The 23,648-nt window shown below is 42.1% G+C and overlaps 1 protein-coding gene across 4 annotated transcripts in view; it reads right to left on the bottom strand.

Moving 5' to 3' along the window:
* Positions 1 to 3,330: 3,330 nt before the first annotated feature.
* LOC137634152 (protein Star-like) overlaps positions 3,331 to 23,648 on the bottom strand; it is a 139,550-nt gene continuing 119,232 nt past the window's right edge. For 2 of the 4 annotated variants that reach the window (XM_068366400.1, XM_068366399.1), the window contains exon 8: positions 3,331 to 9,850. In XM_068366400.1, coding sequence (XP_068222501.1) covers positions 9,671 to 9,850 — 180 coding nt within the window. In that variant the 3' untranslated portion in view covers positions 3,331 to 9,670. The remainder of the gene's footprint in view (positions 9,851 to 23,648) is intronic. The other 2 variants (XM_068366402.1, XM_068366401.1) reach the window with 1 other exon arrangement.

Consider the following 23,648-nt stretch of genomic DNA (forward strand, 5'->3'; position numbering starts at 1 on the left):
GTTTCTTGAGAGCGCCCAGATTAAGGGTATTGATGAGGTCCTGTTGTAAGGGTGGTCGCCCTGGATATAACAGCTCCTGGGAGTCTTTCAGCATCCTGAGAGGATGGCTGGGCTTCGTGAGGAAAGCGGACTAATAAGGCAGAGTAATCGTCAGAGTCAGCTTCCTTACCAGGTACCTATATTTAAGTGGGTTTTTTTTTTATGATATAATTGTCAAAAACTCATGAGCATATACGCCTTTATTGCATTAATACTGGTCTCTACCCACCACCATGGGTGTGAATCAGCTATTATATATTCACCAGCTAAGTTTAATATTTAAAAATGATATTTTGATTATAAAATAAATTTTTGAATATACTTACCCGGTGAATATATAAATTAAAGGCCCTCCCTTCCTCCCCGATAGAGACCCAGCAGACTGAGAAGAACTGGAGAACTTGACAAGTATATGCGGTATCTGGCCGATAGTCGGCGCTGGTGGGCACACCCGCAACCTTCACGGCGATCGCTCGCGAGTTTTTGGAATCTGTCGAGCCGTCCGAGACGTCAGCTATTATATATTCACCGGGTAAGTATATTCAAAAATTTATTTTATAATCAAAATATCATTTCACTACAAAAGAGAACCACAAACTTCACTATATGTAGCTCCAAATATAGACTGAAGTGGTGGCAAGATAGTCGTCGATCTATCTGTTCCTGCTGACAAGTTTGATTTTGGTTTTGTATATCCTTCAGAATATTTTAGACAGAGCAATGCTAGTAGCACCACTGTGGCCCAACAGTCCATGATATAAACTGATTCAGCATATGAAACCAAGAATACACCTACTTTGTTCGGCACAGCTGTACAGTATGAAGAAGTAGGAAAGAGGCCTACCTTCATTTCCTCCTTTCTAACCCAGAACCTTCATGCTTAGATTTTCTCTCCTGTATTTTCAAAAACAAATTCTTAACCCACAACTTTACTTATTTGATGAGCTGCAAGAGGTCTTCATCCACAAGAAAATGCCAATCTGCATGGACTACATGGATGACTCTTCTATTGAGTTAGTCACCTAGTCAGATAACCACAAACTTCTTGGCTCCCTTTCTGGTCAACCTCATTGAGGAGAGGAAGCTCCAGTCATCAACTATTCTGTCTTAAAAATCAGTGTTAACATAACCCATCAAGTGTGTCTTCATCATGGATCTTGACTCGGACATGTTTCATAAGATAATGTAGTATTTTGTCATGCAGAAACCATCCCCACCCACTCACATGGTTTCTTGGTCTCTGGATAAGGTCCTCAAGTTTGTGGTGAGGTTAGATAATTTCATCATTTCTCTTAAAGAACTGTTTCAAAAAGCTATACTGTATTTCTAATAGCTTTAGCTTCAGGAGTAAGTCAGTGAACTGGCAGCCTTTTGAAGGGACTGGGAGTTCATTAGTACAATCAGTCTGTCTTTTAATACTGATTCTGAGTTTTCTTTTTCTAGCCAAAAACAAAAAGTCTCTTCAGAGACAAAATCCACACTATATCTCAACTCTAGAGTCAGGGAATAGAAACCTCTGCCTGTTGTTGACTTTAGAATTATATCTACAGAGATCCAGCAAGTACCTTTGAATAAGGGCTACGTGTATCTTGATGACTTTTAATTAAAAAAGCTGATTCTGTCTCCATCTCTAAATCACACAATGTGAGAAAAATTGCCTTTTCACAAGTGTTCTTTGCTAATATGCAATTTCAGGACATCCAGAGTTTTATGGGCATATGGTGGTGTTTATTGAACACTACCTGAAACAAAGCTGTTCTTTGCCCTTATGCAGTTTCAGGACATCCAGAGTTTTATGGGCATATGGTGTTTATTGATCACTACCTGAAACAAATCCAAACAGTACAGCATTCATGCTTGGTACTGGCACATTCATGACCTATTCAGGGGTAGCCCGTAGTGAAGGACCGCATTAGTCAGGTTCTTCAGGAGAAACCGAGTAATGGAAGGTCGGGTAGTCAGTGTTCTCTAGTCATCCTTATGAAGTATGAGTCAGACTTGTTAGTTTTCTTCTTACTCTTGGGAATGTGAACACGAGTTGTAGGTTGTGTTGAAACTGCAGAATGAATTAGATAAAACAAAATAGATTTACAAAGTAAGCACAAAAAAGGGAACTGACAGAATACATTGGAAGTGTAAACATACTACGGTTGTTGTAAACAGGAAGAGAAACTGGGAGCATAGTTCTGAACAACAAAATCTCTCGTAAGAGTACATAATTAAGAAAAGCAGCAATATATTCCATTTCCTTTTACATAGAGTACAGTTTTGACTGAATTCTTTATGCTATCTTTGAAAAATTTCACCTATCATCTTGAAATTTCCTTCAATATTCTGAACCATGGAGCTTTCAATTAGAGCAACAGGCCACATGCTTTTATTTCCTGAATGTATCAAGAATATAACAAATCATCCTCAGCTAGCTAAAACTTATCCTTGTTTAATCAATCCAGGTATTTACAGCCCCTTTTTCTCCTTAAAACCTTTGGCTACTATTCAGATATGGAATCCTTCCCACATAAATAGCTCTTTAAGTAAATTAATGGTTTTTTAATGAAAAATGTGATTTTTTTTAAAAATAGTTTATTATATAGATACCCATTACTTTACAAAACCAGCCCCTTCTATAACTCTCAGCATGTTTAGATAGCACAAACTATAACTCGGTATGCCATCAGAAGGTCAGTAGTGGGGGTAGCAGGTGAAAATGGCAGTTCTATCTAATTTTGTGGTCCCTAAAAGTTTGCACAGATCTACTTACGGCTATAGCAAAGTATTTTGCATATGGAAAAGATAAATTTCAAAAAAATATATGGTAATGATGTAGCATACAGAAAAAGGACATACAGTACTGTACATCTTTATGTAGAGTAATTTAATTAATTCTATCTACTTAGGTTACTTTTAAATGTCTATCTTCTATGGGTGGTTCTGTAATCCCATGGAATTTTCAATTAAAATTGGTCTTTACTGCAGTTTTTCCACTTTTCAACCTGAATTACACTCTGCCTTGTCTTCACACTTATTTGGCCCTCTCTACTGTATCCTTCAACTTTTCTGTCTACTACTATACTTTCTTCTAAAGGCCCTTTTTGTCTTAGAACTTTAATTACTCCAATTGTGAGTGGGTTGTTTCTTTCTTTACCTGTACATTGAGGACTTTTACAATAACTACAATAGTAAATTAGGTACATTTACAATACAGTAATGTTTATGATTATGTAGAAACAATTATCTTTGGTATGAATTTCTTATGTTGGGGTAAAAAAAAAAAGATTATGATTTAGATTTTATGTATTTATTGTAAGAAAAGAAGTACTCACAAAATTGCATATTTTTTACACAACAATTTTTGGTTGGCATAAATATATTTTTTTACTTTTTCTATTTATTGGCATAATAAAATATTAATGGAATGTTCATGATACTAAGTTCTTAAATCTTGGTGTAAATCAACTAAAAATGTATTGCCTAGTGCACGCTTAACTCACTTAGCCTCTACTGTAAGAGGATAAACTAATGAGTATAAAGTATTTATAAAATTTGACGACGTATGAGTTTCTTCATTTAGGATCTAAAATTAATTAAACTGATTGCTACATTCCATTAATATTGTATCTTTGTACTTTAACACAACACATTTTAAGGGGAAAATCAAATGAAAAATTTCATGCTCGGGGCATTAAAACTCAGAAGTCATATGGCAGTAAATAGCTAAATGTCTAAGATCTTTCAGGAGAGGAACAGTTTTTATGTTACAAACCACATACTGTATACAGTAGTAATTTAGTATGACGAGTTGACATTATATAACACGCTTTCACATAAAGAAAAATGTCTAAATAGTCCTCATTTGATGCTACTTTTAGAGATCATGGCATACTTTACATCAAAATTATAGTTTATCATGATTACCTTTTACATGGATAAGAGTACTGTAGCTTAAGAATATTCATTGAAACTTCACCAAAAAAAAAAAAAACAATTATTCATTATGTTGTTGCTAGTACCTCATCAGAATCTGTATTTATTTTGCCACTATAAAAAACAGATAAATACTAGGGTATACTGTTTTCAGTGATGCATTTTCCCCAAGAGGATTTACAGCTACAAAAGAAAAATAGTTATAATACCCATAATCATATCTACACTAAAATGATATCTATGCCATCCTTTACTATGGTCATGCAAATGCAATGCTTTTTGAAAGTGTCATGGGTGAAAGAATATTAAAACTCATACTATACAACCACCTTTGTTGTATCCTTAAATCCAAAGAACCAATGCTTTTATTCATGACAAAATCTATCTTAAGGGTTTGAACAATCTAGAGAATACTGTATATCTTTCTCCTAACCAATCTCTTATTTATTATTATTATTACTAGCTAAGCTATAACCTTAGATGGAAATGCTGGATGTTATGCCCCAGGGGTCCAACAGGGAAAATACCCAAGTGAGGAAAGAAAATAAGGAAACAGATACAATAGTATGTCTTGGTTACTCTAAAGCAAGAGAAATTTAACCCAAGACAATGAAATACCATGGCACAGTGGCCATGACACTACCCACAACCAGAAAACAATGGTTTGATTTGGTGTGGTGTTCTCCTATAAGAGCTGGTTACCATAGCTAGAGTATCTTTTACCCATACCAAGCCGAGAGTAACCACTGAACAGTTAGCACAGTACTTAACCCCTTGAGTGAAGAAGAATTCTTTGGTTACCTTAGTGTTGTCAGGAGTGCAAGGAAAGAATAGGCCAGACTATTTGGTGTACTGTATGTGTAAGCAAAAGAAAAATGAGCCATAACCAGAGAGGGATCTAATGTAGTACTATCTAGCCAATCAAAGGACCCAAAAATGCTCTAGCAGTTTTGAACCATCTGAAGAGAGATCTTTCTCCTTGCTCATCTTTGCTTAAGAAGGTTTTTCAGAGCTTTTTCCCCACACCCTTCTTTGCTTTTGAAGAATATGAACCATCTGAAAGGAGGTCTTCCTCCCAACACATCTCAGTGGTTTCAAACCATATGGGAAGGGTCCTTTTCCCCTTGTCCAACTACTTTAAAATACAGTACTATAAACCATCTAGGGATGGATCAGTAAACACTTTAGTTTTACCTACAAAGTACCTAGTGTGGTGCCCTATAGATGATAATAATGCTTGTTTCAGAATCTCCTCAGCTCAAGTTGCTTTTTTACTGTTTACTTTTTATCTGTTCCCTTTGGTGGCATCCCAAATTTAAACTGTTAGCTTTGCCATTACTGTATTCAATTCTATTTTCAGGCTGATGTCCACTTTGGAATCCTGTAATTCAATTTCCTTTTTATGTTAATCCATATTCACAATAATTCAAACCAAAATTATCAGCCATGAATGGGATTTTCCTTTTTTTGTTGAAAACTTTTTTACTATTACAGTATACTGTACTGTACAGTACAGTATATGAATTAATTTACAATTAAAATGTTCTTTAATGAGTACTTTACTAACTAGCCCATCAAAACACACTTTCAGATTTTCAAAGGGTGAGCCCAAAAGGACTAGTTTATAATTGAGATGTGCAGCTATTCATGAATTGTTTTCCTCACTTAAAACTAATTTAGTTTTTTAGTGTTTTAGAGGCAAGTGATGTTTCTCTAGTTTTCATCTAACTGATGATTTCCTAGCTGTCATATTGTCTGCTATTCTTCCCAAGTCAACTTTGGAATACTGTTCTGGCTATAATTACTCTTAAGCTAAACCTTTAAGTAGTAACTTGACCAATGCAAATACAGTACAATACTCGGCTAAACTATTTTTTTAGTTCCCATATTGTATAAATTTTTTAGCATCAGTAGGCAAAATGTTTTAAATGCCTATCATAAAAATAAAAACTTGTCCCCTAGGCCCTGTGCCCTTACCAGGCCCTGGTGCCCTTACCAAGCCGCTGGTGCCCTTACCAAGCCCCTGGTGCCCTTACCAGGCCCCTGGTGCCCTTGCCAAGCCCCTGGTGCCCTTGCCAAGCCCCTGGTGCCCTTGCCAAGCCCCTGGTGCCCTTACCAAGCCCCTGGTGCCCTTACCAGGCCCCTGGTGCCCTTGCCAAGCCCCTGGTGCCCTTACCAAGCCCCTGGTGACCTTACCAGGCCCCCTGCACTTTGGAAGCTCCCTAAAAAAAAAGAAAAAAAAATTTCCTAGATTCTGGTTATGAACTTTGTATGACAAGTCTTGACTTTCCTCTTCATGAGGCCCCAATTTTCCAAGTCAAGACAATTGGGAGTTTGGAGAGCATTTCTTAGCATTACTATCGAGTCTTTAACATTTTGATTGCAGAGTTCTTCAAAGTTTTAAAGATGGCAACTGTAATGTACTCTCTGATACTATTTAGATAAAGATTGAGTAGTATAAATATTCGTATGTTTAAAGGAAGAAATATTGTACAGTAGTTGCTTTGTAATTTGTGGAGAAAAAAAAAGTTTAAAGGTCGCTCATAAATGCTAAAGGCAAAGGACTGGACAATGCCCTAGAGACTGACCATATATGTATATGATCAGCACCAAGTCCCTCTCCATCAAGCTAGGACCAGGGAAGGCCAAGCAATGGTTGCTGATGACTCAGCAGGTAGACCCATAGGCTTCTCCATCCCTAGCTCACAGGGATGGTGAGGTTGCAGACACAACTAAAAACTATCGAGCTTAAGCGGGTCTCAAACTCCCGTCCGACAGATTGCTAGGCAGGGATTTTCCCAGTAGGCTACCACTCCCACATCTACAGTACTCTACTTCTTTCCTCTCTTTAACTTAGAAATAAGATTCTCTTGGTTTGGTTAAAATACTAGATAATTATAGATAAAATAAGAGACATTTATAAAATACTATACCAATATTTAACATGAGATGAATCCGTATTTAAATTTGGTGTTAAAAATTAAATAGTTTGTTAAATTGACTAGAACTTTACTCCACATGCATTTACAAACAAAAATGTTACCAGTGCAATAAGGAATTGATTTATTAAAGTATACCTTCATGACATTATTTACATAATAATGTATATCTTTATTAGAAAATCAACAAGTGAAAGAAATTGTAAACCCTATCTTCCTTTGCCAAATGTCTGTTTGGTGAGTTAGGTTTAATTAAACTTAATTACTAGCACATCTAGGAAGAAAGTTCAGGCCTGCCAAGAACCTAAACAACTGTTATAATACAATTTCCTCAACTCACATGAACTTGTCATTTAATTTACTGGCTATCACAGTAATAAAATAATAATTTAACAAATTGCTTATTATATATAAAGAAGATATTATAAGACTAGGGTCATTAGGTTAACAAAATTTCAAATAGCATTGAAAGTACAAATCTAGGCTATAGCAAAACAATTAAGTTGGGCAATTACCATAATAATGGTATTAATAATACTGGATCTATTGTTCTGAAATTAAAACTAGGTCTCTGACTGTATAAACTTACAATAAGGTTTTATTTTTTTCCCAATATATGTAGATTCATATTGCAGACTTCTGTATATCACTGGTTTTGTGGCTGTTAGATACTGGTTTTTGTATTATCTTAGATTTTACTTGTTTCTGTGGCAAAATAAGTATTTTCATACATAAAAAATTAATACAAGAAATTGATAAATAAACATACAGTATAGTACTGCACAGTATATTGGGTCAGGAACAGCAGTATCACTCTCCCCATACTGCAGTACGGTATTCTGTATCCCATGTTGTTTAATTAGCTTTTATGCATACAAATGCCATATCACTTTGTATGTTTATTTGTGGTGTGTGGTGTTGTTTTGCATTTGTGTATAAATTCATGTAATTATTTCAAGTTGATGTCACTCAAACGTTCTGCCCTTTTTAAGGCTTCTGGCAATGAACCCAAGCACCAGAGGAAGATGCTTACTACAGCAGAGAAGACTCTTCAACATTGCAGCATCATAAGGGTAATGGCATATATATGAGACTTGGCAAGACAGAAAAAATGGAGGTAACTTTTTGTATTGAAGCCATTGTAAGGATGTTGTCAGTATCAGGTATTTGGATCATTGATCGCTGGGAAAAGAACATAGCACTGAATACCAGCACCCTCTATGAGAATATCAGGCAGCTGTAAAGCAATTTGGTGGTGAGAACCACCCAGAACCTGGACCATCTACAGTATCTCCCTACAAACCAGCTGAATTTAATGCTAGCAAGAGCGGTTAGATAAATTTCAAAGGAAGCCAATCTAAAGAGTATGTCACTGCATGGAGAAGCTGCCTTTACTGACAAACTCACTCTCAAATGTGTGAACGAGACGTTCAAGACTATCGTTGAGGAAGGGGAATATTCACATGAATAAGTTTTCAATAGGGATGAAATTATGTTTATAAAAACCTTACATAAGAACAGGTAGTGTCAGCAGCTGCCCATTAGTATGCTCTTCATTCGGAAAAAAAAGAGAGAGAGAGAGATCCTGTAGAGAGTGGGGTTCCCCTGCTGTATGGGGGCCATCAAAGTAAAGTATAGTACTCCTTCAGCAAAAATATAGGTTAAGCACCACATGATGAAGTGCCTGTTGAAGTAGTACCTTCAGAAGAGCTGTAATAATGTGCTTCTTTACTATGCAATAGATTGATTTCATCATCTTCATCACCTACATGTTCAGTACTGCACAGCTAATCATCATCATCAATCAAGTCGTAGTACCTTCACAGGTGAGTGTACTGAATTTATTTTTATCCTTAATATGTAAGGCTGTGTCTAAAAGTAAACTTGCGTTTAGAATGGAGTTTAGAAAGTGTTTGAGGGTGTACACAAAAGGTTTAGTTACTAGTGTATGGGAGGAGTTTATAAAATCCAATAATATTAAAGTAAATATATAGAAATTATAGATACTATAAAACAATATACTGTACAGTACTGTTGTTGCTTTGCTGATTTTCTTGTTTTTGGAATGTATCGCCAGTGGGATTCGATGGATTACTATTAATGTTTCTATAAAAGTCAGGATCGTAGCTCATCAAAATTTGATTTATGAATAAACTTGAAAGAACTGCATATATGATATGTATATAAAGAACAAGATTAATGCAATTGAGTAAAATTACCCCATACTAATACAGTATGAGGATATATGAAATACCCAAATCACTTATAAAAGAATTCGTTACAATTAAATTATTGTTTATAATCTCTTGACTAATAATAAATCCATTGAATCCCAATCTATTTTTCTTTTATATCTAAAAATTGTAGAAATTTACATCAATGAAATATTGTTAATTATCAATACTGCTCCAATGGCACTTATCACATACACTGTACATAAATGCATTCTGTTGTGGTAGCTGTTCAAAAAATACAGGTTCTATCGTCATTTGATATTAGATAAAAACTTATACTTTATACAGTACTAATAACATACTGTTCACTAAAATATTCTCCTCAGTAACACTGAATTCTAAGTTTCTAACAAGGAATGTTACACTTACAATCACAATGTCTGTTACAAAATATTTGCAGTTTTGAAAAGTCATGATACAATTATCAATCATTTTCCCCTTTAAATCTATCTACAGTATTTTTTATATATCTTTTCTCAATATCACATTACAAGTACTATAAATTGTTTAGAATAATACTGTACACTAATAAAACTATACTTGTCCTTTCTTCTCCCTTATCTTATTGAGCAAATCTTTTTGGACAAAAATATAATCATTTGCCAACCACCCAGGATGAGTAACTTCAGCATACACGTCATACCCCTGTGAGTTCATATATTTACTTATTGCTTCTTTACCTTCACCTCCATGAACGAATTCAACTGAAAGTGTCTGAAACAAAAACAAAAAAAGATTAAAAGGTGAATATTGTATCCCAAACAAGAAATCATATGAATCAACAACATAATGTATCAAAAGTGCTTTTTCATTTTGATGATGCTTAGCATCAACTTTTAATGTTTATTGACCACATCATCATGTAAAACTAATATAATTTTTTATTCTAATTTTTTAAAGTTATCTACTTTACAACAAAAGCCTATCACTTCATGTCTGCCTTTTCTGCAATTACCAGCACCTTCAAACACTCTTCTAAAGAAGACACTCCTACCTGGGTAGGCATGTAAGTTCCAAGAACAATAAACCTAATGGTGGTTACCTCTCTCCTTATGTTGTCTGAACCAAGAACAAGAATGATTGAGATAGGGTGTTGGAAATTATGGAAATTTTATGATATATAATTATTTGTTCCTACACAAATATAAACCCGTGTCATTTATATGGGTATACTCTATTGCTGATTTTCTACAATAAAGAATTAAGAAGTCCTGTTCCCACTTACACTGGGTAGGTGCATTAGAGCCTGCAGATTAATGCTCACTTTACTCTTGGTCGCTGTGACAATTGGACGTCACTTGACCACTGTCTACACTGCATTTTTCTACTTTCTTTCAGTGTCTTGTGATTATGAGTACTTCTCAAGGACTGTATAGTACAGAGTAGTGGTGAGTTTGATTTATATTTTTTCTTAAATATTTCAATACTTTAAGTCAACTGATCAAGTTACATACATTTGATTAAGAAGCTATTTATGTAAGGAAGGTACAGGACCTTGTAGTAAATATCTAAGTTAAGCTAGCCACTGAAGTATGTAACCTTTAAAGTGTGAGTGAACTTAGGTAAAAGTTGGGAGGTCTTGGAATAATAACATGTCTTAATAAGCCTTGTTAGAAAGTCATGAATTATTTTACTGGCAAAGACTAAGGAATTAAAAATTGCTCGTTCATGGATCATGGAGGCCAGAACCCAACTGAACTCTTTCCTGTATGAATGTAGTATGGAAATCGGGAAGACAACAATTAACCCTGCATTCCTTACCAAGAGTGGAAAAATTCAACTGGTTTTTATTCCTAAATGAATACAAATCCTCGTCTTTTAATACGAGTATGTTTTCAGCAGTCCTGGAACTCGGCTGTTAAAATTTATACCAAAGTGTTGGTAGTTACTGCCATGCAGTACGAAGCCTTGCATCCCAGCAAGCACACTGAGTAGCCACTTTGTTTTCAGCTGCCGGAGAACATCTTTTAACAAATCATCTAAATAGTATGCTGAAGGTAATAATCCGTTTCCTAGTTTTCAACTTGGCTCTTGCAAAGGTCTTGGAGCATGCAATGCCTTCCTTATAATTTTCAATGCTGTACAAAAATCCCTTGAGTGTGGTCAGGAATTTTTTATATGATTGGCCTTGATTTTAGTGCTGCCATTGGCCATTTTAATTTTGAGGCTCCAGTTTTCAAACTCAAACAGGTGGAAGTAGGTGGGTCATTTTATAGCATCATTATTGAATTGTTTTTAATATTAGATTACAAGACAAAGAGTAGTGGTTGATGGGCACTATAGGGAGTATGAAAATGTAATATCTGGTGTTCCTCAGGGTAGTATTCTGGACCCATTACTTTAAATACTACATACACATGATATGTAGTTTGACCTAGAATACAAACAAGTTGCATATGCAGTTGAAGCTACCTCTGCATCAATTCCATCTCCTGAATGTAGATCTGAGGTAGCTAAATCCATTAACAGGAATCTAGCTAAAATTAGTGCATGTTGCAAATTATAGGGCATGAAGTTAAATCATAGCAAAACTTAAAGTGATTGTAAGTAGGTCAAGGACTGTGGCTCCTAAGCATCCAGATCTTTGCATTGATAATATTTCTCTGGCTCCTAAGCATCCAGATCTTTGCATTGATAATATTTCTCTAACTATATATTACTCCTTTAATATTTTAGGAGTAATTCTTCATTGGAAATTTACTTTTGAGGAACACGTTAAGTCTATTTCTTCTTCAATTGCCCATAAAATTGGCTTACTGAGAATGTTTTTTAAGGTTTTCATCGATCACTCTATCCTTTAGAATGTTTTACTTACTTTAATGGCTGTTTTTCTCGTCATATACAGCAGGGTAACCTTACTCTTTACACTACCTCCACAGTCGTTTTATCATGTTCGTTCGAAAGCATTCAACATTTGACACCGCATATTGCTCATGTATTGTCAAATCCACATTATCAAAGCACTTACAGGACAAGAATGTCTTCAGTTTCCTCTTGAAAGCCTTAATATCTTCAGTCTTTTGGATGTCTATTGGGAATTTATTGTATAGTCTTGGGGTTGCATATTTAAAGGCTCTAGAGCCTATACTAGACATGTATCTAGGTTCCAATGATTTTAAACCATTGTAACTATTCTCTTGTCAACACAATTTGTTGGCTGCACATTATGTAGCAATTCTCTTAGATATTTTGAGAGTCTGGTTCTGATAACTTGATGAGTTATTGTGCATATTTTAAACTCAATTCTTGCTTTAATAGGCAGCCAGTGTAAATCAATTAGTATAGGAGTGATTCTTTCTCGGGGTGGGATACCTTTTATCAATCTTGCTCCTCTGTTTATTATGTTTTGTAATTTCTTGAGTTGTACTTTTGGTAAATTATAGTAGATAGTTACAGTATTCAATCCTGGTAATAACATAGTTTATCACAAGTTTCCTTAACAAAATGTTTATCCAGGTACTTCTTTATAAAAGCAATGTTTCTAAGATGATAACCAGCAGTTTTTACTACATTATTTTATTTGGGTATTGAAAGACAAGTTACAGTCAAGCCTAGATCACAAACTTTACTACTTATGGGGGGCAGAGTTGTTATTTATGTTTATTTGAATATCACCCAAGTTCCTTGCACTGTTTTTCTTTCCAATCCCCATAAACTGTTTCATTTTCATTTAATTTTAGTTATTTGATTGTCATCCATTCCCTAACACTGGCAAGAATTTAGTTTAGAGTTTCAGTAATGTCGTCTATATAATTTATGGAGGATTAAAATTGTGTATCATCTGCAAATAGTTTTAACTTCATTTCATGACATTTTGGTATTTTCGACAGACCAATAGTATAGGTCCAGAATAAGATTGGGCTCAGTACACTCCGTGAGGTACCCGTGTTTAAAAGTTCATATGATGAATAAGAATTTCCAATTTGCACACAGTAATTTCTATCAACCAAGTAGTCTTCTAAATATTCAAAAGCTTTTTTTATTCAATACTGATGGACCGTAGATCATTTAGTAGCAGTTTATGCACAACTGTATCAAAAGCAGGACTAATATAAAGTAATATCAAAATACCACATTTATTTTCATTCATTATTTCCAACATATCATTTACAACAGAACAGATAGCTGTCTCCGTAGAGTATATTTTCTGTGAGCATACTGGTTGTCTGGCAAAGCTTCTTTTTCTTCTAAGTGACTAATCAGTTGTAGAATATTATTTTCTAGCACTTGTTAAATAAAAGATTCGAAATAGGTCTAAACGAGCTTAATTCCTGATAATCTAGAGCACTTTTTTGAACCAGTGTGACGATGGCCATTTCCTCAGATTTGGGAAACTTCCACTCATCGATGCTTGTATTTGCTATTCTCGTAATTATATCAGCTAGACTAGAAAAGTTCCTTTCTCCAGTTACTTCAGATATTGGCATTGGATCAATCGCACAGTTTGTATTCTTTGCTTTCTTGATAATCATGGTGAGTGACATTGTCTTGTGTTAAACTATTTATACAAATTGGCCTGCCAGCCCTGTCCCCCTAGAAAGTCCTGCCTGCAAGCAAAGTAGGTGCTCAGCCAAAGTGTGTGAGTGCGCAGGGTAGCCGGCTACCCCTCCCACTAACTAGAGGTTGGGGTAGTTATCCCTAGCTAAAATCTTATGGCTCGTCTTTCAGCTACGCCGAAAGTAATATTCCCTCTAAATAGCTTCAGGTTTGTATCGCTAGGAAAAATACAGTTGTTCCGTAACTGAAATACAAACCACGCTATTTAATATGGGTATTACTTTCGGCGTAGCTGAAATGACGAGCCATTAGAATTTTAACAAGGCTTTACTACCCCCTCGCTAGTTAGCGAGGAGGTAGGGAGGAGTAGCTTGCTACTCGTCCCCCCCTCACACACCTGTGATTAGCTCACTTTGCTTTTGGCTCGGGTGACGATGAGACGTGTCTGTTCCCACCCTCACTTATATGACAGCCTTTGATCTTTGTTTTTTGCTTTTTCTTTTCAGTGTGTTTGGAAGTTGGCCTCTACCATGCGGAAGTGTCCCGGCTTACCTGACCGCCCTTGCGGAAAAAATACAAACCACGCTGTTTAATTTGGGTATTACTTTCGGCGTAGCTGAAATGACGAGCCATTAGAATTTTAACGAGGCTTTACTACCCCCTCGCTAGTTAGCGAGGAGGTAGGGAGGAGTAGCTTGCTACTCGTCCCCCCCTCACACACCTGTGATTAGCTCACTTTGCTTTTGGCTCGGGTGACGATCAGACGTGTCTGCTCCCACCCTCACTTATATGACAGCCTTTGATCTTTGTTTTTTTCTTTTCAGTGTGTTTGAAAGTTGGCCTCTACCATGCGGAAGTGTCCCGGCTTACCTGACCGCCCTTGCGGAACGTTTATGTTGGCGGTGGACACAGACCCTCACACCTTATGTCCTTATTACATGGGCCAACGGTGTGAAAGAAATAAAGTATGTGGTGAGTGTAGGGAGTGGTCTACCTCCCAGTGGGAGAGGTTTTCCCGGCGCCGGAAGAAGAAGTCCAAACGGGATATTTCTCCTCCAGGGGTTTCCTTGAAGAGAGAAAATCCTAAGGACTCTTCTTCCGTAGCCCGAACCTCCTCCGAAGCTCCCACTCGATCGGTCTCTCCCGAGAGGCCGTCGAGTGGTAGCGTAGGCTGTACTTACGTTCACCAACCTCGGGGTTCGGGAGAGGGAGTTGTCTCCCATAGCGAGCCAGCTCCTCCTCCTCCCCCGGGGGAGGATATTTCTGATAATGTTTCTAACAATGATTTGTTGCAGCTTTGGGCTTCCTTGGGGCTTTAGGGTTCGCCCCCAAAGGAAGCCCTGTTTGACATAATCAGGTTAGGGGCTGCTGTCAAACAGTCGCCGGCGGTAGCAGAGGTTGATCCTCTGTCTATCGTCGACGTTGTTGTGACAGGGGCTTCTGACGAGTTAGGTCAAAACCCTGCTATGGTTCCTGATGCAGCTGAGGGCTTAGTTCCCCCCTCTGAACATCCTTCAAGGGAGGAGCTAAGTCCAACGGTCTCTCCTGCAGGTGATTCTCCGCCTCGGGGGAGTTCACCGACAGAGACACCTCTTCGGAGGACTGCCGATGGTCTGCCTGCTGCCCACAGAGGACGTATCAGACGGAAAGCTCGCCTTCCTCTTCGCCGTAGAGGCCTTCCTTTTCCCCACAAGGGAGTTAGGAGGCGCCTCGTCAGTTCTTTGTCTTCGCAGTCCCCCGCAGAGGATCCTCCTCGCCGTGCACCGACCGTTGCAGCTGCATCCCTGGACCTCTCTGAAGATCGTTCACGATCTCCTTCGCCTGCCAGACCTGCTGACCTTCCATCTCCGTTCCTGGCCGCTGACGCGCTGTGGGCGCCCAAGCACCCCGTTATCCAACAACCATCGGTCCCTTCGGGGCCAAAGGGGCTTTCTCACATTGTGAGTAAGTCCCTTAAGCGCCAGGTATCCCCTGCGCGCCAACGCTCTCCTGCAAGCCCATGCGCTATGGCGCGCAAGCACTCTCCTGCTGTTCCTGAGACTGCACTTCAGAAACCACATGTTCCAGGGACAACGCGCCAGTGATCTCCTGTGGCTGAGACTACGCGCCAGAGCTCTCCTGTTCGCCAGCGATCTTCTCCTCGCCAGCGCACATCTGCGCGCCTTCATCCTGACGCGCGCCCACGATTTCCCGCTCACCAGCGCTCTTCACCTACACGCCAGCGTTCGCCTGCGCACCAACGTGCACCTGCACGCCCATGATCTCCGGATCTGGGAGCAGGAGGGAAGAATCTTTCTTTTCCTTCCCGTCAGTGATCTCCTACGCGCCTTCGGACCTCGCCTGCTCATCAGCCCTCGCCTGCTCATCAGTCCTCGCCTACGCGCCATCGCGCGCACCTGTCCCAGCTCCTGCGGTGCGCCCCCCTGCGGGCCCACGCGCTAGGCGTATTTCCCCTGCGCGTGCGTGCACACCTTCTAGAGCTCAGAGAGTTCCTTCGCGCCCACGAGCTATCACCTCCGCGCGTGCACCCTTCGGCACTTCCTCTGCTTTCGCCAGATCACGCGCCCGCGCGTCGTAGATCGCCAGCGCGCCCACGCGTCGTAGATCGCCTGCGCGCCCACGCGTCGTAGATCGCCTGCGCGCCCACGCGGCGTAGATCGCCTGCGCGCCCACGCGGCGTAGATCGCCTGCGCGCCCACGCGGCGTAGATCGCCTGCGCGCCCACGCGGCGTAGATCGCCTGCGCGCCCACGCGGCGTAGATCGCCTGCGCGCCCACGCGGCGTAGATCGCCTGCGCGCCCACGCGGCGTAGATCGCCTGTGCCTCCATGCGCCCCCTCACCTGTGCACGGTCGCTCGCCTGAGCGCCCTGCATACCATCGCTCGCCAGCGCACCATCGCCATCACCTCCGCGCGCATGCGAACCAGGGAAAATCCCATCGCGCCAGCTCGATTCCCAACGCGATTCCCATCGGAATTCACAGCGCGAGACCCCGCGCCAAGCTACAGGAACGAGAGCCTCCAGGTCGTCATCTTCACGTGTCCTCCCCCCCCCCCGCAAGCGCAAATCAGCGCTCCCGCAGGAGGAGGGGAATACTCCGGATAGGTCCAGGGACCAACCTTCTTCTTCTCTTTCTTTTCAGCCAGGCCCAGTTGTTTCTACCCCGAAGGATCCCCCGATCCCCTTCCCTTCAGAGGGAGTCTCTGACAGCACAGCTGTCAGTAAGCAGCCATGGGTCAGGCCCCTTGTCAGAGCCGTCATGCAGGCTTTCAAACCTGCCTTCTCTGAGTTGGGCCTCAAATCAATGGCAGCTCCGACCCCACTGAAGAGGAAGAGAGGAGTAGAAGTCGTGGTAACTTCTTCCAGGGCCAAGCTGGCTCCTCGGAACTTCGGAAGTCCTTGAGGGAGGCTCTTCCCCCCCCCCCCCAGACTTTCTCTCCCTCTCCTGTGGACGAGGATTTTCCGTCCTCAGGGGAGTCTACCGAGGTGAGACGTTCTCCCATCGCACCAATGGGAGAAACCCCACCTTGTGTAGGAGAATCGTCCCGGGTTGGGGCGGAGAAGAGCCCACAGACGTCGTTGTTGGAGTCCTGTATTCCTCCCAGGAGAGAGCCTAAGGACTCTAAAACCATCCCCAAGTCATCCTCAAGGATTCGACCAGAGCCAACAAGACCCGCAGAGAACGTCCACGTGTCCCCCCAAGAAGAGCCTTTGGGGACGAGAGACTTTGCTGCCAGTTCTCCAGGAGGGGAGCAACAGCAGTCAGAGCATGCCTTCTGGCAGGTTCTGACCCTGATGAGGCATCTCAACAGGTTCCTGGACCCTGAGATTCCTCCTCGAGAGGGCAAGGACATGGTCCTGGACCGAGTCTTTGGCACTCAGAAACCCGCTAAGGCCAGTGCGGTTTTGCCCTGGTCCCAAGTGGTGAAGAGTGCCAGGGATAAGGTTGAGGGCCAGCTCTCCGAACTCGCCTCCTCCAACCATTCCACTGCTGGCAACAAGCTCCTCCCTCCTCCTCGTATCCACCAGAGGAGGTACTTTGAGATCATGGAGGAGTCTTGCGTAGCTCTCCCCTTGCACCATTCGGTGGAAGAGCTCACCAAGGGAGTCCCTCTAGAGAGTCTAGAGAGGCTCTCTAGCCGGCAAGTGTCTTTTTCGGCGACAGAGATCCTAAGTCATGAGAAGGTTGCGAAGTGTGCCATGCAGGCTACTTCGTGGCTGGACATCTGGCTGGGGTCTCTTGGCATCCTGTTGCGATCCGAGGACCTGTCTAAGGAGAGCACCAGGAAGGCCCTGGAGACCTTCCTCCTTTCGGGCACCCGCACCATTGAGTTTCTGGCCCACCAAGTCTCGAACTTGTGGGCCAATTCCATCCTGAAACGACGTGATACGGTGGCAGAGAGGTTCCACACGAAGGTCCCACCCGTCGAGGTCAGCAGGCTCAAACATTCTTCCCTTTTGGGAAAGAATCTGTTTGAGCCTAAAGACATGGAACAGACAGCTGAGAGGTTGAGGAAGTCCAATCAGGACTCTCTCCTACATAGGGCTCTTACATCAAAGCCCTATAAACCTCCAGCACCTCAACAACCTCGCCCGTCCAAGACGACGAAACCAGAAGTGGCAGCAAAGACGACGGTGTCCAAACAGCAGCCCTTTCCTGTCAAAGACAAGAAAGGCAAAAAGTCCTCCAGGGGAGGGAAAAATCCTAGAGGGAGTGGCTGAGGCCACAAACGCTAGGATTGGCAATCCCCCTGCATGTCCACTAGTGGGGGGATGCCTACAAAGTTGCGCAATCAGGTGGCAGCAACTCGGGGCCGATTCCTGGACGATTTCCGTAATCAGTCAGGGATATCACGTTCGCGTCCCGTTCACAACATCTCTACCTCCCTGACAGCAGATCCAGTGTCGTTGAGCTCCTTTGCCATGGGATCGGCAAGGGGCAAAGCCCTACGGGTAGAAGTCGAGACCATGTTAAAGAAGGACGCTCTCCAGGAGGTCGTCGACGGTTCCCCAGGCTTCTTCAGTCGACTCTTTCTTGTAAGGAAGGCGTCTGGAGGCTGGAGACCAGTCATCGACCTCTCAGCTCTGAACAGGTTTGTCAAACAAACCCCGTTCAGCATGGAGACGGCAGACACGGTCAGACTTGCAGTGAGACCACAAGACTTCATGTGTACACTGGACCTGAAGGACGCGTACTTCCAGATCCCAGTCCATCCGTCTTCAAGGAAGTACTTAAGATTCAGCCTAGACAACAAGATCTACCAGTTCAAGGTGCTGTGTTTCAGTCTCTCCACAGCACCTCGGGTATTTACCAGAGTGTTCACCCTGATTTCTTCGTGGGCACACAGGATCGGCATCCGTCTCCTCCGTTATCTGGATGACAGGCTGATCCTGGCAAACTCGGAGTCGACCCTTCTTCGACACCGAGACAAGCTTCTGGGACTTTGCCAAGATCTAGGGATCATGGTAAATCTCCAAAGTCTTCTCTGCTTCCAACTCAGCGACTGGTATATCTAGGCATGATATTGGACACCAATCTCCACAAAGCCTTCCCATCAGACGACAGGATAGCAATGCTGAGGAGGGTCGCAGATCCTTTCCTCAGACAAGAACAACTCCCAGCCCAATCGTGGTTACGTCTCCTCGGTCACCTTTCTTCCCTGGCCCGTCTAGTTCCAAACGGTCACCTCAGGATGAGCCCTGCTCCATAATGGAGACTCAAGTCTCGGTGGAATCAAGGACACGATTCCCCGGACGTCACGGTCCCTATGGGTCCTGCGGAACGGACGGACCTTCAGTGGTGGGTGACAGACGAGAACCTACGAAAGGGAGTGGATCTTTTCGTCCTCCCCCCGGATTTGATGCTGTTTTCGCACGCCTCAAAGAAAGGGTGGGGGGCCCATGTTCTGAACCACAGGACCTCAGTCCTCTGGTCAGAATCAGAAAAGTGCCTCCACATAAATCTGCTAGAAATGAAGGCCGTATTCCTGGCACTTCAACAGTTCCAACAGTACCTGGCGGGTCACTCCGTGGTGGTGATGAGCGACAACACCACGGTAGTGGCTTACATCAACAAGCAGGGAGGTACCTTTTCAGAGCAGCTATCCCATCTGGCAGTAGAGATACTGAGATAGATCGAAGTCCACTCGATTCCACTATCAGCTCGTTTCATTCCAGGCAAGAGGAATGTGCTCGCCGACAGTCTGAGCAGTGTATCCCAGATAGTGAGTACCGAGTGGTCTTTGGATAGTCTAGTAGCCAACAAAATCCTGACTTTGTGGGGTTCCCCGACGGTGGATCTGTTCGCGACAGATTTGAATTTCAAGCTTCCGATTTACTGCTCCCAGTCCCGGACCCCAAGGCTCTCTGGCAAGATGCTTTCCAACAACGGTGGGACAACATCGACGTATACGCCTTTCCCCCATTCTGTCTGATGAGGAGGGTACTCAACAAGACCAGAATATCAGTCAACCTTTCAATGACCTTGATAGCTCCACTATGGCATCACGCAGAGTGGTTTCCGGACCTTCTGCAGCTCCTGACGGAACTCCCGAGAGAACTCCCTCCACGACACGAGCTACTCAAACAACCACACGCCAACAACTTTCACAAAGCTGTAGCTTCGCTGCGGCTTCACGCCTGGAGACTATCCAGCATCTCCTCACAGAGAGAGGCTTTTCGCAACAAGTTGCTGAAAGGATGCCTCGACACCTGCGAAAGTCATCCGCAGTGGTCTACCAGGCGAAGTGGAGAGTTTCCTGTGGTTGGTGTCGTGGAAGGGGTATCTCTCCACTCGATGCCACTATTCCAGCAATAGCGGAGTTTCTCGTGTATTTGCGGGAAGAAATGCGCCTTTCGGTCTCGGTAGTGAAAAGCTATCGCTCAGCCTTAAGTCTTGCCTTCAGGCTCAAAGGAATGGACATTTCCTCTTCGCTGGAACTTTCTTTACTCATACGAAGCTATGCACTTAGCTGCCCTCAGTCGGAAGTGAGACCTCCTCCATGGAACGTGGTTCAAGTTCTCAGGTCTCTTAAGAGACCTCCCTTCGAACCATTATGCCAGGCCTCTGATCGCCACCTGACTTGGAAGACTGTGTTCCTACTTGCCTTGGCCTCAGCCAAGCGAGTCGGCAAACTTCATGGTCTCTCGTATGACATAGCCCATTCAAGGGAATGGGGGGAGGTAACGTTCAGATTCGTCCCTGTGTTTGTTGCTAAGACTCAAAATCCAGGAGTGCCAGACCCTCGGTTCGACTCTTTCCGGATTGCGAGTCTTCGTTCTGTAACAGATGACCCAGACCATCTTCTACTGTGCCCAGTGAGGAGTCTGAGGCATTACCTGAAGAGAACAGCTGTAATTCGTCCTCGGGTGCAGGCATTATTTGTGAGCACCGGAAGGACGAAGAGGAGGGTCACTAAGAATACTATCTCAGCGTGGATTCGCAGGGTTATCCATCATTCCCTGAATCCCGACCCTCCTCCGTCACGTCGCTCTAGAGCACACGATGTCAGGGGCATCGCTACGTCCCTGGCCTTCAAGAAGAACTACTCAGTGACGCAGGTTTTACAAGCAGGGGTTTGGAAGCGTCAGACGACCTTCACAGCCCACTACCTGCAAGACATGACCCACAGGAGGCTTGATACGTTTTCTATCGGCCCTGTGGTGGCTGCACAACAGCTGGTTTAAACCTCAGGCTCCTTAATGGACAAGTAGCAGAGGGTTGAGGGCATTGTTACCCGGTTTTAGTCTGCATGAATAAAAAGGTATGCCTGGGCCTTATTCTTTTCTTCATTCTCCCCTCTCTTGGGGAAAGCAGCATCCTGGGTTCTCTGCACAGCTGACCTCAAACCACTGCAGGTAAACCATGTTTCCTTGTGTTCCTAGTATTAAGATAATACTGTCACGTCCCCATACCCTTACGAGGTGGTATTGGGAACGTCCTATCCTAGAATTCCATCTAAAGGACTTCAGGTCAACTTCCTAGGACGAGTCACACTTCATTCCTTCACACACAGGCTTACGTAGGCCGCAGTCCTTGCAGAGCAAGGCACTTGCGAGGTGCAGGGACCTTATCTTTGAGTACTAACACGCTCAGATACTGAGTCCCCGGGCAATAAGCCAAAAGCCAGTAATGGCTGGGACTTACCACCCTACCTAAGGGTTGAGTCACCCATATTAAATAGCGTGGTTTGTATTTCAGTTACGGAACAAATGACAAATTCATAGATTATTTGTATTTTTCCTAACTATACTGTACAAACCTTAGCTATTTAATCAAACTTACCCGCCAGCCCTGTCCCCCGGGAAATCCTACCTCTAGGCAAAGCGAGCTAATCACAGGTGTGTGAGGGGGAGAGGGGTAGCAAGCTACCCCTCCCTACCCCCTCGCTAACTAGCGAGGGGGTAGTAAACCCTTGTTAAAATTCTAATGGCTCGTCATTTCAGCTACGCCGAAAGTAATACCCATAGTAAATAGCTAAGGTTTGTATAGTTAGGAAAAATACAAATTATCTACGAATTTGTCATATTACTTCAAATTTGTCATATTTTTGAAGATCAACATATGGGTAAAGCCAAGTATCTGGTCTGCCATTTCATGTAAGATGAACCTCAGCCAACCACCAGTCAAGATACCACATCCGCTCCTCATACGTTGCAATATATAAGGGTTTGTGTCTAAGAAAACTTTAGTGGTTTGTGTCTATGAAACATATTTGATTTTAATTGTCTTCTGTATCCCTCAAGCCCCTCTTTCTACAAATGTCTTAATCTGTTATTGTTCCTTTCCAGGTATTGACGGCAGCCCCTACACTCAGTAGGGAGAGTAAGAGAGAGAGAATTAGGGTATTCTCTAGAGAACGTAGAATATTGCCTGTTACTATTGTGTAGTGGTCTGTATAACTGTTATAACTGAAGGTCTGCAATGACTCATGGATGCCTTCATCGTCAGACTGATAAGGGCTAACTTGGAAAAGAGATTGGGATGACAGGGAATCCTGCCGATTGGAGATCTGAGACTCCTGCTGAAAATAAAAAAGGTTTATGGTGACTGAGTTTTCCATATTCATGATATGAGTGAGATGAGGGACAAGAATTAAATTATGGTATGTTAGAGTTCTGCGATCAAGGGAAAAACTGTATTGAGGTGTTGTATTAAGTGCAATATTTTTTATACTTTCCCATCAATGTGATGTCAACACTTCTGAAAGCTTACAGAAACTTTAGTGTAAGAATGAATTGTGTGATGTGATTGTAAGTAATGAGGGAAGACAGACACTGGCCCTCAGCTGTATTTTGGCTTGCCATTCTTCAGTTTTAGCTGCTGTTGTTCAAAGCAGATTTGACAGCAGAGCATGACTGATCAATATTAAGGCTATTGATTATTAACATTGGGGAAGTTTTCAGTAAAGAATTCGGGCATTGAGGGTTCTGCAGTCATGTTTTGTTAGGATTTTAATGTTCCGTTTTGTAACTAGTGGTATATCTTGCATGTAGCTAGTATTTTTTCTCTTGCTGGTACAATATGCAAAAGGGATGTTAATTTTGCCTTTGATTATTCTAATTGATATAATATTATTTCTAACAGTTTTTTCAAATAAATATTTTTTTTTTTTTATGAATACAGCATACCATTCCAGTTCCTTAAACCAATGTGCCCCCCTTCCCCACCCACTGTTTTTTAAGCTCTCATAAGTACAGTAATTTATCATAATTCTTTCCTCCCACACTGTGTTCCGTTATTAATTAGTAAATGTTTCCTTTCACCTAATGTTCTTATACTTTTATTTATAATCCAGCTAGCCCAATGAAAGGTATGATAAAAAGCAAGATTCTAGCTGGGTCCCCTTGCCCAGTATAAATCAAGGGGTGGTGCCCAGAGCTCCGTTCTCTTGACCTGTTACTTAGGTTTTTTGGGTATTCCACCGTTGTATATCTGTTGTGTAGTGAACGTTGGGTTGTGGTCGGCATTCGGACACTAGGCAGTTCGGGTGCTACCTCTGGCCACAGTCCGCAA

This window comes from Palaemon carinicauda, chromosome 44 (genome assembly GCF_036898095.1).
Source record: "Palaemon carinicauda isolate YSFRI2023 chromosome 44, ASM3689809v2, whole genome shotgun sequence".
NCBI classification, from domain to species: Eukaryota; Metazoa; Arthropoda; class Malacostraca; order Decapoda; family Palaemonidae; genus Palaemon; species Palaemon carinicauda.